A 15175-nucleotide genomic window follows, 5' to 3' on the forward strand; every position below is an offset into this window, starting at 1 on the left:
AACAATTGTATTTATAATATGTTTTTCCTTGTGTTTTTGCATTGGCATTTTATATAATTTATTTATTAATAATGCTACATTATATCATATTACAAATGCACATTTGTGGGGGAAAATGACAGCCTCACCTTTGGTCCGGCTTTCCCTGTTGGTCCCCTTGGCCCTCTTTCACCACGGGGTCCCTACAGAGAGAATCACAAGAAGTGTGCAAATATGGAAGCAGTGTGAGAAATCAACCCTAAACTAATCATCAAAAAGGGTACACATCACTTGTTTTGTCCTAACTGTGTTGCCTTACCGTGGGTCCTCTCTGTCCTCGGGGGCCCGGCTTCCCTGGTGTCCCCTGTGTGCGACAGAGAATAATACATGAATTTAAAGTGAAAATCAAACTAAATATTTTATTTTATTTATTATTAAAATAAATGTGTTATAATTAATAAATTCTAGTAAAATAAATATATATAAATATTTTTAATTAACAATAATATACAATTATAAAAATGTGCATTGTGCGAATAATTATTAATTTAATAGAATTTCTTTTTCAAAGACATTAATGATATAATTAATACATTCCAGTAAAGTAAATATATATAAAAAATTAAATTAACAATATATAATAATTAAACTGCATTATTATTTATTTTAAAAATATATTTATGTTCAAATGAATACATTCTAGTATATATACATATGTGTGTGTGTGTGTGTGTGTGTGTGTGTGTGTGTCTCTATAATTATTATGTATATAAATAAACATACATACATGTATACATTTAAGAAAAATGTGTTATATATATATATATATATATATATATATTTTTTTTTTTTTTTTCATTTTTTTTTTATTTAAAAAAATATTAAAATCTAGGAAAGTAGAGATAACTAAATTTAAGCTGTTAAATTATCATGCTTCACTTCCTGTTCAAATTCTCTTTTTCAGTGAATTCAGTCATAAAAATGACGGCCATTATTTGCATTATTTCAACAAAACCACAAGCAATATTTCCTTCAGCCTAGTAGAACATATTGTGATTAATTTAATTATCTGTAGATGATATTAGCACCATCCATCTCAGAGTTACGGCGGAACAAAGAAAGTTTTGAATCAACAAATGAATCCAGTCTGAGTGTGTGTGTGTGTGTGTGTGTGTGTGTGTGTGTGTGTGTGTGTGTGTGTGTGTGTGTGTGTGTGTGTGTAATGGCTTGAGAGAATAAGATGTTTTTGGATTATAATGTGTTTATGGCAGACTGCATTGTCTTCTTAATGGCAGCCGGGTGCTGCTCTCAGCTTAAATGTGATGATATACAGCCAATAAAGCGTACAGAGAGCTGTGAGTTTACTCGGGGCCTTTCCCAGCTTTTCATGGCCATAAGGGCTGTGATACACACTACAGCTCAGAGACCTGTTAGCTTCTATAACCTGAGACAACCCCTGAATTTGACTTCTAATATATAGTGCGCAAGTCGAAATGACTACTTTTATTATATACTTTTATAGCGTTGTCATTTTTAGAGTTTCCCAGAGCGCAACAACATTCATTGTGCCTAATATATTCAGCTTAATATATAATTTTGTGTATCTTACAGGTTTGGTATGACAATGTTGTGTACACTTGTATACCATTATATTTTTTTATTAATATTTTGAATTAACTTACAACAGTTTTCACTTTATCTTTCAGTAGTTTTATGATGTTCTTTTTAGTGGTTTTGTGGCTTCTTTTTTGATTAATCGTGATTAATCGCATCCAAAATAAAAGTGTGTGTTTACTTAATATATGTGTGTGTGTGTACTGTGTATAATTATTATGTATATAAATACACATACATGCATGAATATATTTAAGAAAAATGTGTTATATTTATATATGAAATATGAATAAATATATTTATACAGTAAATACATGCAAATATTTCTTAAATATATACATGAATGAGTGTGTATTTATATATACATAATAATTATACACAGTACACACACATATATTGTGTAAACACTATCTTTCATTCGATCGTGATTAATCGATTTGACAGCACTAGTTCTTTTGTCATTTACTTCATTTTTTATACTGTAAATATTACTATTTAGGTTGAATATTATTTTTAATTTAGTTTTAATTTTATTTATTTCCAGTTAGTTAGTTCCAAATTTTAATTAGTTTAACTTTATCCATCTAATTTTTATATTTTATTTTATTTGATTTAAGCTTTATTTAAATCACAAAAATGTTTTAAATAGTTTTATTTACGATAATAACCCTTCATATTTCTGAACTGCATTGCGTATATCTTGATATCACATGACAACGAATAAGTTTAGCTGGAATAGAGGAGTTGATATTCTTGTTCACTCTAAAGAATTCATCAAATTGCATTTATGAAAATCTTATATCTGAGATATTCTATATTCTATTTTTTATCTATATTCTATGTTTTGCATTTTGTTACATGATCATCATGCAGAGGGTGTGTGAGAGAAAGAAAAAGAGAGGAAAACTCCACATGGATTTCTTTTTAACACACCCTTGTGCCTTTCTCGCCACTGGCTCCTTGGAATCCCTGGAATCCTTGAGAACCCTAAAGGGAGAGAGAGAGAGAGAGAGAGAGAGAGAGAGATTAATTCACAGGTCCATCAAAGCGAGGAGGGAGAGAGGGATAAAAGGAGGAGAAGAGAAGAAAAGTGCTGTTGCAGCAGTGCATGCTGGGTCACGGTCAAACGGAAAGCTGACACCAGATGGCATTATGGGTAAATCCACTTAGCTTTGATCAAGAAGTTCAAACATGTCTGCCTTCCAATCCTGCTCTAATTCATGCACACACACACAACCTTGTCCTTATATCAATACATGCACACACTCAAACACGAACGCTGTGGATGCTGGGCAATCACAGGCAGATCGGGTATATTTACCTTGGGGCCTTGTCTTCCTGGATAGCCTGGCAACCCTGGAACACCAAGCTTACCCTAAAGCCAAAGTACACAGAAGAAACATAAATAATCAGTCGAAACAAAACACTGGCAAAGTGTTGAATGGTATTGAAACTTTGTTCGTCATTTTTGCTTTGCTTCTGTCACTCAGTTTAATGACAGAGTGAATGTTCTCTCCGTTACAAAATTTCATGATGTCTCTCTACATAGGCAAATCCTTACTGAGAACCTCTGGTTCAAGCAAAGTGCACAGGACACTTGATTTGAATTGATTTCAATGGAGATCGATGTTAGCATGTTGCTAAGCTAACTGTATACATAATGTACCGTGTAGTGCATGCAAATGCTGAATGAAATAATTTAACTATTTTATCAATAGTTTTCTGTACTGAACAATATATTTCTGCATTGCATTCTAGGTGAAAAACTACCATTTAAATGTTTTTGTAAAGAATTAATACTTTTATTAAGAAAGGATTATTGCTGATTAAATTGATCAAAAGTACCAGTTAAGATGATGTAATGATGTTACAAATTATTTCCATTTCAAATAAATGCTGCTCTTTTTAACATCACAGGAAATATATTATAGAAATCTAACCATAGCGGCAGCAAATAGAATTTGCAGCCAGGGCGTCTAGCAACTCTCCATTGGCTTGCGAGCTGGAAAAAACTAACTCTAGTGAGGCCAATCACGTCGTGTATAGAGTGGGTGGGCGGGCTTAACATAATGACGGCAGAGTTGACACGGTTCCGAGTGCTACTTGTAAACAAAGAAGCTGGCGAACAGCGGTCTTTCGAATTGGCTTTGGCCGTGACTCTGGAAGACTTGGAGTTCAGCTTTTCTTTGAGGAAAGAACAAAGAACGGCACTGAAGTCATTCTTAAAAAAGGAAGATGTGTTCGGAGTTTTGCCGACCGGATATGGCGAAAGTTTAATCTATCAACTAGCTCCGCTTCACCTTCTTCGTTACTCTGGTTGGTTGTAGCGCTATCCTATTGCGTGAAGAGGGAACTTGAAAGACAACCGTTTATCCGCCCTTCAGATTGAGCCCTGGCAATGGTGTGTTCCCAGACCCAACATCTTGATGTGGGTCTGGCTTGTCAGGCTAGTTAAATGTTTGACCTGCCATAGACTCTGACCAAGAGAACATATAGCTACTGGAACAGGCTTCACATCAGGAGTGTCTAGGTAGGCAGCTTCAGTCACACTCACCTTCTCTCCTAACGGCCCGAGTGGTCCAGCATCTCCAGGCAAACCGGATCTACCTTTAGGTCCCTCAGGCCCGTCTTCACCTCTGGGTCCAGCAGCACCAAGTTCTCCCTAAGACACACACACACACACAAGTCATTATAGATTCCTAGAGATCAAGTTTAATCAAAAACGAGAGGTCTTTCAATCAATTTGCAGGCCCATCCTGATGAATAACACAGTAAACCACACTTATATGTCAGAGCCAATCATACCAGAGCTCATTTACGTAGAAATTCTAAGGGGAACTTGTCATGAAGAGCTAAATTGACTTTTTGGTGCAAAAATCCTTGACTAACATTATTATTGGATGTATGATCAATATTATAAGTGGTATTATTCATTAATTAATTATTTATAAGTGAAAAATATGTTAAAAAGTATAGAATGTTGTTCTATCTTTCCCCACTGTTGTATGATAGGGGCGCTATTATGCATCTTCTGAAAGAGTACAGAATCTCTGGATCAAAACACAGGTGAAGAAGAAGAAGAAACAAGCGATAAAAAAAACACTGCTTATGCACACTGTAGTCTTTAAATAAAATAAAAAATTGTTCAAAGTGTTGCTTTATTATGAACTTACCCACATTCAAGTGTTGATAAAAAAAAGAATGCATGAAGCTAGAATAAAACGTTTTGTTGTTATTGTTGTTGTTAAAAAGCAGAGACTCTGATCTTTCTTTTGACATTGCATGTTCAGATATTCATACAACAAAATATCCTGGGGGCCATTACATTTTAGTGAAAATTATCAAAAATGCTGGCGGTGGCTGGCAACTGCAAGCGTTTAAAAAAACGCTGGAAAGAGTTCAATTTCCAAAGCCTCAAGATAATGAAAACCACTAACAATTAAGAAATGTCTTAATTTATTTCACCCCCAAACTTCTGGAATTCGACAATTTAATTATTTAAAGCAAACTTCCAAGAGGGCGTCAACATGACTCATAATTATAATTGAATTACTTGTTCTACTTATTGTAATCTCATAATTTCTGTCAATTTAAAATGCAGACAGTGTACAGTAGATAGTGAAGGTGTGTATCACGTATGTCTCTGCAGCTGTTCATCAATTTGATTTAAGGTGGACATCTTTGAATAAAAGATGTAGGAATCTGATTATAAAACCGATTCACGTGGATTAGTGTGTGTGTTTTGCCACTTTAAAGACATAATAGGCAAATCTGGACACTTCAGCAGCATGAAAAGAGTGAAGCGCGTGTGCGGCATTTCACAAGAGTAAAGGGTAATTTGGGACAATGTCCACCCACTTAAATCCAGAGTATTTGCATATTGGCCCTTAATAACCCAGAATGAGACACGCTTGCTCATTACAGACATTTACCCAGCGACGCAGCAGAGCCAGCGTACTTTATAACACCCAAAAAATCTGATTAAATTAGGCAGCGTGAATATGACGTCCCCTTCAACCCAGGGGAAAACTGACTTCTAGGGCCCTCAATGACACAATCTCTTGCCATTTTTGTGTGCAAAATGCATCATGCAGTCTGTGAAATGGACTCAGGAGTGTGTCATCTGGGGATATGTGATTGCTAAGGTTTTCTGAGTGGTTTTTAGCACATTTCTCTGTGGCCAATCCCCAGGTTCTGGTCCTTAGGTACAGCTTGGGTCCTTTCTTCAGTGAATATCTATATTTGTTCAAATCCCAAAGCGTATGAGTAAAAGTAATAGTGATGCAATGCTAAATATAGACCCACTGTGATTTATTTGCTACTTCAAAGATGTTCTGAAAATTAAAGATCAACCCAAGTGAAAAGAGACAGAGAGGAAAGATCAAATCCCATAATTCCCCAGAGATGAATCCAAACACAAATAACCTCTTCAACCTGAGAATAAGTCTCTTACCCTGTCCCCTTTGATGCCCATATCGCCTTTAAATCCAGGAAATCCATCTTCTCCCTGAGAAAGAAAGAGATGAAGATTTGACACAGAGCGTTGCAAACTTCCTTTCGCACATAATACCCCCTTTTTGACAAATGCGAAGGGAACGATCTCCATGGCAACTGCTATTTCTGCTATTTGCCGGGGCCTGATCTTATTTTCCTGCAGCACTCTCACAGGATAAAACTTTTTAATGACCAAAGCGAGAAGGTCAAAAATGCATCTTGGAGTATGTTATGGTCTCCATATTCAGAAGCAGAAATGAAACATTAATGACACAGGAGTAGTGCATTAGCCGCCGGCGCGCACACATACACACACACACACAACAGCTCGTATCCATACGGACACAGTCACACGAACACACTCTAAAATTACCTTTTCACCCTTGCCTCCTTTCAGCCCGCGGACTCCATCAGCACCCTGCAGATAGAAAGAGCGAAAGAAAAAAAAAACAACTGAGATCAACAGAGTCCGTCTAAACTACAAATATCTGAGAAACCAAACCCCTACACTGGACTCACAGTCTCACGAACGCTATTCATAAACCATGAAGGTGATAAAAGCTCTGCTCCAAATCCTAGCAAGCCGCCTTGCTCTCTACTATCTACATAGGCAGCATTCTAACTAAACTGGAACCTCATAAGTGATTGATTTAGAACTCAAAGTGCTTGGGAGATTTCACTCACAACTGTTCCCAATAGAATTTATGTTCGAATTTTGCAAAGCCAGAGAGCCAAACAAGCATCCTAACTGATATGGAACCTCAAGTGAATAGAGGCTGTCGCACTGGGTGGTTACAGGAACTCAGTTATAGGAACTAGCAACCAGGGCGGCCCCCCGAGAACTTAATGTTCCCCTTGGGAAATTTTGTCAACAGCTGAAGGATGGAGGACGCCGTGATCGTAGCTGTGTTTTTGTTGTGTGTCATGGGTTTTGTGATAACGAAGATAGAATGAAGACAAATAAGTTATGCGATTAAGGGTCGCAGGCCCTCTTTACACCTGGTATTAAGATGCGTTTTGGTCGATCGGGTCACAAGTGGACGAGGAAGACACATACCTGTCTCTTTTGTCCACTTCTGTCCTGATTTCTTCTATGAGAGGATCTATGGGTAGGTAAAAGTATGGGCTTTTTAAGTATGGGACAAAATAAGCTCGCGTAATTTAGATATGAACTCACCCGGAGACAAAACTTATGGAGACAGCCGCAAGATCTCGCCGAACGCTGTGTCAGGAATGGTGAGAGAACATTGTGATTGATATGTTTTTCGTCTTCAAACTAAACTTGGGTCTCCAGCCGACAAAGTTCGAATCCCGTCTGGCTAGCGCGCATCCCCTAATGTTTACGCATTAGAGTAGGCGGAGAGTAGATGGTGTTCCAGTGGGTTAAACCATGGAACTGATACACAGAAGGTTGCTGGTTCAATCCCAGCGGTCACCACCAGTGTGTCCTTGAGCAAGGCACTTTACTCCATGTTGCTCCAGGGAGATTGTCCCTGTAATAAGGGCACTGTAAGTCGCTTTGGATAAAAGCATCTGCCAAATGCATAAATGTAAATGTAAATGTAGACGGACTTTCGTGGCTGTTCCAACGCATTCGACCACATGAGCGTCTACTCAACGAAAGCAATCCGGTCGAATGCGTTTTTGACTACCTCTGGAAGTGGTTGAAAGTGGACGAGCTCAAAACGTTTCAGACCCTGTTTGCACCTGTATTTAGCGTCAACCAAAAACACATCTTCATACCAGGTGTAAACGAGAGACGAAATCTCCTAAAACTTGCAGTGCTATATATCATCGAGGCTGAGAAACACCACAGACAAAGGTGACCGGTAAATGCAGTTAACATTCGCTTTCTGTATGTTAGTGTGTTTACACAGCTTTTTTAAATCAACATACACTTACATCCTATTGTGCTGGGTTAGACCCTACTCTGAAGCAGGAGCTAATTTAGTCCTCTCCAAGATGTGTTTATATAACTAAAATCGTTCCCAGTTCCTGCGGTGTGAACACACAAAACTGTCACGTCATTGACTCTGACACTGGCTTACATTTTGGCCAAAAGCAGGTCTCTTAGAAGTTTCTTTGAAACCTTCAATTCTGTCTAGGTAGGCAGTTCACCAAGTTTTGGAAGACCTGCCTCAGGAAAGTATCAGAAACATTAGTGGGGTGCTGTTTTTATCAGGAAAAAGCTAGGGGCAAAACTCAGTAGTGATTTGGGTGACATTTCACTGATATACTACTAAAAACTACACTAATATCCACTGACCAATGAGAGATTGTTTTGAGTGCTTCTATGACCAGTGAGATGCAAGAAACACCTACCTTTACACCTCGAGGCCCAGGATATCCGATTGGCCCTTGAGGACCAGGAGGTCCCTGCAAAATACAATCAGTTATTAATAATAAGCTACATTTATGCAAGAGAATTGTCTTCATAAAAGCCCATTGGATAGAAGAATGAAGGAAAAACATGTACCAAGTGTCCTTTCTCTCCTGATGGCCCTTCTTTTCCTGGATGGCCCTGTGTTTGTGACACAAAGATAAAGAGAATGTGTAAGTTATGCTGCAATAATTGGCACTATAAAACCACGGAATATGTGCGTTGTGGATAGAAAAAGCTTTGAGAGCGGATGTTGTGTGTCTGTGAAGACAGAAGCGAGAAAGAATCAGACAGATCACTGCACTGTAATTATTAATACAATGAAATCTCTCTGAAACACAAACAATAGAGCTTGAGAAGAACAGATGTGAAGCGTGTGTGTATGTGTGTCTATTTCCCGGACTCACTGGAGGTCCGTCGGCTCCTGGCATTCCCGGTAAGCCTGGTTTTCCATTGGGACCCTGAGGAGAGGAAAACCAGCGTAAGCACTGACCATCCATTAACACTCAGCACACACTTCCTGTTTCAACACATTCATAACAAATGATCTAGTTCTAGTATATCGATCAATAAGTCAGTGTGTCCAGAGTGTAGAAGGGTTAATGAGAAATGAGAAGGTCCAGAATCAGGAATCTGCTTTAAAGTATAAGAGCCAAATTCTTAGAAATATAATCTTTGTACTCCTGCAGTGTTGAAAAGAACTTTAGTTTTTCGATTTTTTTTTTTAATTTAATATCTCTAAAATTGATTTGGCCTTTTTTTATATTATTATTATTATTATTATCAATAATAAAAATAATAACAACAACAATCATAAAACTGATCCACTGCTTATTTTTTTAAAGAAAAAATAATACAAATTTAAGGTCTCTTATTTTAGGTCTACAATCATTAAGTCCAACAAAAACAAACTATTTTAATTCATTAAAGCTGTTTTTTAAGATTTACACATTTCAAATTAATAGTAAAATTGAATTGAATAATCCTTACATATTTTAATTGAATAATTGATTAAGGATTATTCAATTGAATTTGATGGAATTTTACTAATAATTGAAATGCGTAAATCTTTAAAAAAAAAAAAAGGCTTAAATCAAGTAATAATATGCTACGGTTCAAAAGTTTGGGGTCGGTAAGATTTTTTAAAGAAGTCTCATGACTTTTAGAAAGAAAGACTTTTTGATTTCTTTGATCAAACATACGGTGATGTTGTGAAATATTATTACAATTTAAAATAACTGTTTTCTATTTGAATATATGTTCAAATATAATTTATTCCTGTGATGCAAAGCTGAATTTTCAGTATCATTACTCCAGTCTTCAGTGTCACATGATCCTTCAGAAATCATTCTAATATGATGATTGGCTGCTCAAGAAACATTTCTGATTATTATCAATGCTGAAAACGATGAATAAAAAGTGTTAACAGCATTTATTTGAAATAGAAACCTTTTGTAACATTATAAGTGTCTTTGCTGTGACTTTTGATCAATTTAATGAATCCTTGCTGAATAAAAGTATTAAAAAATCTTACTAACAGTGCTATATTAATGAATGTAATAGGTCCACACACACACACACAAAATAAACATCACATCAATGACCCATAATGATCTGCACTGAGAATTAGTGTCTGTCATAAAACATGAACATTATCAATAGACACATGCAAACTCAATATAAAGGCACTACTCCATTAACCAGAGAACTATCCTTCCAATCTCACCTTCTCTCCTGGAGGTCCGATCGCTCCCTGAGGACCTGGAAGCCCCTGTGGAAGGAGGACAGGAGCAAAGGTTAATGTGAAGTCAATGAAAGGCGGCTTATACAGTGTCTAAGTGGGCGTGGCTTGATGAATACCTGAGCTCCGGGGTTGCCTTGTTGTCCAGGAGGACCTGGCTCACCTTGAGGACCCTGATGGGTGAAGGGTAATAAAGTGAATGTGTGTATAAGCCAGTTTGAGAGCAAGAGTGTGTGCGTCTCAGACTTACAATGTTCCCTTTAGGTCCAGGATGTCCGTCCATACCAGTCACACCCTAAAACGAGAAAAGAAGGATCAAAATAAGTAAAAGATACTCCATTCTTAGATTAAAATATTGCATGTGCATGTGTGTTTTTTTTTATTTAGTGCTTGATGACTTGATTCAGTTAGAATTTAAATAATTGATTGAGATAAAGATGAAGTATGTACTCACAGGAGGTCCTGGGGGCCCCTGGGGACCTTTGGGGCCCAACAAACCACGAGGACCCTGAACAATAGAAAGCAGAGAAACAGAGAGTTGTGTTCAGCAGGAAATGTGATAATAGAGGCATTATTCAGGTAAAGTGGGTAGCATTCGCCCGGTCATGTGATCTCAACATGCATTTCAAATTAAAACAGCTTTTCTATGCCGCATATATGACTCTTCATCTCGTGGGCTTCATTTTAAACATATTTTGCCTGAAGTAAAATGTATTTCTGTGATATAGAAATAATTAATGCTGACTTCTTATCGGACAGTGAGTGTGTTTATGTGTATAGGCAAGAGCGGATAAAGTCGCTCCAAATCTAAATGGTGAATATGGAGCGCACCCTGCTGGACAGATGTTAAACTAGTGGTTAATCGACTGATCCTTTTTCATCACCACTACACTTCCTGTCTCTGACTGTTTCATTCACTTCACATCAATAATGACAAAATGCCTGTGAAATGAGTGACATGCATTTTGTGGTTTCACTAAACTGGAGGAAGCGCTAAATTACATTACACCATCTAGTGATGGATTAGAGAGGATAAGAGTGCATGCTGGGAAACTGGAGGATATATCAACTCACCGGTTCACCGGGCAGACCCCTGGGTCCAACCTCACCGTCATCGCCCTGGGATACAGGAAATTATGTAATTATTACGATCCATTTAGATAGAGAAAAATGGTAGAGATGGTGAAGGGATTCAAATTAGTAAAGGAGCTCATACTCTTTCTCCATCCTCTCCTGAAGGCCCAGGCGGCCCCTGAGGTCCCGTCTCACCCTTCAAACCCAAAGACACACTCGTTAATATTCATATAATGAATTAACCTGCTGTTTACATGCATTTCTTTTTTCACGATTACTGCCGAATAAATCATGGACATTAAATGTTGATATCAACAGAAATGTTCTTAAGATCGGCCAATCAGAATCATGCATTCCAGTGAGCCATTTAATACAAATTTTAAGTAAAGTAATATAACTCAAAAGTGTTCCACATATTTAAAAATGCTCAATATATGTTTAAAATGTATTTGAAAATAAAATAAAATATATAATAAAATAGCTCTAAAGTGTTCCATCTATTTTAAAATATTAATTTTTTTGCTAAATAAATTATCAAATGGACATTAAATACTGATCACATCTGAAATAATTTTCTTAAGATTGGCCAATCATAATCATGCATTCCATTCCATAAAATAAAATAAAAGAAATACAATAAAATAAAAATAATCCACTGATATTAAAATGTTAAAAAATGGTTTACCCTGTGACCCTTTTCGCCGGGCAAACCAGCGAGACCATCGAATCCTCTGTCACCCTGTGAAGCACACAGACAGGAAAGAGTTAAGCAATGCTTTTTTTTTTTTAAGAAATAATTATTTCAAACTGTAATCTGTCTACATGTTATCAAATTGACCCCCTATGTACTTTTTATTCATCTTACTGTGCACAAATCATAACTGTGTGTTCTGACAAAAGATGTTTGTCCAATGTTAATCTTTCATTTTTACCTTTGTTCCCGTCTGTCCAGGCATCCCTCTGGCTCCATCTGAGCCGGGTCGGCCCTATGCCACAGAAAACATCAATCTTGTTCATAAATCCATTGATACAGAATGATCAGGTCGATAATAATCACTCAGGCTTCTGCATAGACCCAGTTTGTTTTGGACAAAACGCAAACTTACCCTTCTACCAGGCTTTCCAGTAGGGCCTGCTGATCCCAGTGGACCACGAGGACCCTAAAACACACACACACAGACACACACACACACACACACACACACACACACGTTATGTTTTCATGTTTTATGGCGACATTCCATAGACATGTATACAAACTGTATATTCTGTCCCTTAACCCTAAACCTACCCATCACAGAAAACTTTCAGCATTTTTACATTTTCAAAAAACACCATTTAGTTTGATTTATAAACTTGTTTCCTCATGGGGACCAAAAAATGTCCCAACAAGGACAAGGATTTCGGATATTGCCATCCTTGTGGCGACAATTTGTCCCGATAACATAGGGTTTACCAGGACCACACACACACAGGTTTCAAAACAGCTCTCTCCTGCATTGAAGTGCTTTTAATTATTATTTAAACAGAGTTGGCACAAATAGCTGAGGATTGTGGGTGATTTGTGATGCCTACCTGAGGTCCTGCTTCTCCAGACTCTCCCTTCAGTCCAGACACACCAGGAGGACCCTGGAAAAATCAAATCAAGCATGAAACTAAATCATATATATTATCATTTTGACAGATGATAATACAGATACAATATCCAGACATACCAGAGGACCAGGACGGCCTGTCAAACCCATCGGTCCAGTTGGACCCCTCATCGCCAGCTTTATAATAATAAAACAGAGCAATTAGTTTGCATACAGATGCATGTGTGTGTGATATAATGTGTATTAGTGTGTGTGTTTTACCCTGGCCTGCTGCATGATGGCTTGCATCTGAGCCTCTTGGGCAGAAACAGCAGGACCTTTATGTCCACTGTCCCCTCCTGTACTCATGCGGAACTACAGAGACAGAGCGACACAAAACTATTAACATTCAGACTGAAAACAATAAGTTAGAGTGAAAATGAATGCATTTCATCTTAACATTGACTGGATGATTTGTTTTGGATGTTCTAAAGTAAGACAGCACATCGATCTGAGGTTAAGTATGCATATGGAAGATGGACGTGTTTAGAAAGGAATACTAGCATACTGCATTTTGCGCAATATTAAAAAAAACTAATGCACACATTTCTTTTAAAAATAGAACAACGACAAAAGTCATAAATTCTACATTACTGTAAAGTTTCATGCTAAATTCAAGGATTACAGAAATTAATTCACTGAAAAAAATGATTATGGTCCGATTAAATTAAGCATAATTAATTTGTGCTCGTTTAAATAATTAAAATTTAGTTTTTGGATTTTAATTTTAAAAAATGAATTGGTTTTATGGGAATTGCATGTGTTTTTGTTTAAATTGAGCTAAAATAAATTGATTGCGACCACTTACGATAAAATATTATAGTAAATTCAACGAATAATTTTTTTCAGTGTACAGTTAATCTGAATAAAATAAAATAAATAAAATAGCTTTAAAGTATTCTACCTATTTTAAAATGTAACATAAAATAAAATAAAATAGCTTTAAAGTGTTCCAACTATTTTTAAATGTTCTACCTATTTTAAAATGTTACATAAAATAAACTTAATAAAATAAAATTTTTAAAAATGAAACAGCTTTAAAGTGATCTACCTATTTTACAATGTTGCATTAAATAAACTGAATAAAATAAAATAAACAATAAAATAAAATAAAATAAAATAAAGGAATCACAAATAAAACCGCTTTAAAATGTTTTCCCTATTTTAAAATGTTACATAAAATAAAATAAACTTAATAAAATAAAATAATATATTTAAAAATAAAACAGCTTTAAAGTGTTCTACCTATTTTAAAATGTTACATAAATTAAATAAACTTAATAAAATAAAAGAATATATTTAAAAATAAAACAGCTTTAAAGTGTTCTACCTATTTTAAAGTGTAACATAAAACAAAATAAAATAAAACAGCTTTAAAGAGTTCCATCTATTTTAAAATGTTGCATAAAATAAACATAATAAAATAATGCATTTACAAATAAAAGAGCTTTAAAGTGTTCTACCCACTTTAAAATGTAACATAAAATAAAATAAAATAGCTTTAAAGGGGTCAATTACCATTTTAAATTAAAAATAAATAAAATAAAACAAAATAAAATAAAATAGCTTTAAAGTGTTCTACCTATTTTAAAATTTTGCATAAAATACAATAAACTTAATAAAATAAAAGAATGGATTTACAAATAAAAGAGCTTTAGAGTGGTCTATCTATTTTAAAATGTTAAATACTATTTTAAATCAAATCAAATAAAATGAAAAAAAAAAAAAAAAAAAAATTTCAATGAGTGGCATCCAGTTATAGCAATACAAACAGTTAATCAAATTAAACCAGTATTTCCACTTGTCTTTGTGTAGTGTTTACCACAGATGATGTATTCTGAGCTGGTGTGACTATTCATTTCTAACCCCAAACGTTTGAACATTGCAGTAGTGTAAAAAAAATAGTATAAATAGTATTGAATTCAGATTAGTACTACTCTTAGTATTTCTTCCATATAAAATAAGGCAGACTTGTATGGTAGTATGCTGTTATGTGTGCGTCTGTGCTTTCATCTGTGTGTGCCAAATGTGACAAATTGATCAGCGGTGCCATCTGGTGGCTGAACATATTCACTACACTTCCAAGAGTAAGACCGCTAGTTTTACAGTGAACCTCAGAGCTGTTAGGTGTTTCATGACTGGTTTTCAAGAGTATTTTTTCGGGGTGAGGAGAGGTAGTGTATAGGGCGGGGTTTAATCACAATCACATGTTGACAGTAAACACACGGACAACATCATTTTGAATGTGGTGTTCTATAA

At 35.8% G+C, this 15175-nt stretch overlaps 1 protein-coding gene across 2 annotated transcripts in view; it reads right to left on the reverse strand.

The window, feature by feature from the left end:
* col5a1 (procollagen, type V, alpha 1) overlaps window positions 1-15175 on the reverse strand; it is a 110961-nt gene that overhangs the window by 26010 nt on the left and 69776 nt on the right. For both annotated transcript variants that reach the window (XM_079835157.1, XM_079835156.1), the window contains exons 13-34: window positions 13139-13231; window positions 12998-13054; window positions 12858-12911; window positions 12389-12442; window positions 12215-12268; window positions 11968-12021; window positions 11425-11478; window positions 11283-11327; window positions 10663-10716; window positions 10459-10503; window positions 10328-10381; window positions 10194-10238; window positions 8875-8928; window positions 8564-8608; window positions 8410-8463; window positions 6461-6505; window positions 6047-6100; window positions 4148-4255; window positions 2915-2968; window positions 2527-2580; window positions 299-343; window positions 129-182 (exon numbers count right to left, since the gene is read on the reverse strand). In XM_079835157.1, the coding sequence (XP_079691283.1) occupies window positions 129-182; window positions 299-343; window positions 2527-2580; window positions 2915-2968; window positions 4148-4255; window positions 6047-6100; window positions 6461-6505; window positions 8410-8463; window positions 8564-8608; window positions 8875-8928; window positions 10194-10238; window positions 10328-10381; window positions 10459-10503; window positions 10663-10716; window positions 11283-11327; window positions 11425-11478; window positions 11968-12021; window positions 12215-12268; window positions 12389-12442; window positions 12858-12911; window positions 12998-13054; window positions 13139-13231 (1230 nt within the window). The remainder of the gene's footprint in view (window positions 1-128; window positions 183-298; window positions 344-2526; window positions 2581-2914; window positions 2969-4147; window positions 4256-6046; window positions 6101-6460; window positions 6506-8409; window positions 8464-8563; window positions 8609-8874; window positions 8929-10193; window positions 10239-10327; window positions 10382-10458; window positions 10504-10662; window positions 10717-11282; window positions 11328-11424; window positions 11479-11967; window positions 12022-12214; window positions 12269-12388; window positions 12443-12857; window positions 12912-12997; window positions 13055-13138; window positions 13232-15175) is intronic.

Source organism: Gobio gobio, assembly GCF_949357685.1.
Source record: "Gobio gobio genome assembly, chromosome: 14".
NCBI lineage: Eukaryota > Metazoa > Chordata > Actinopteri > Cypriniformes > Gobionidae > Gobio > Gobio gobio.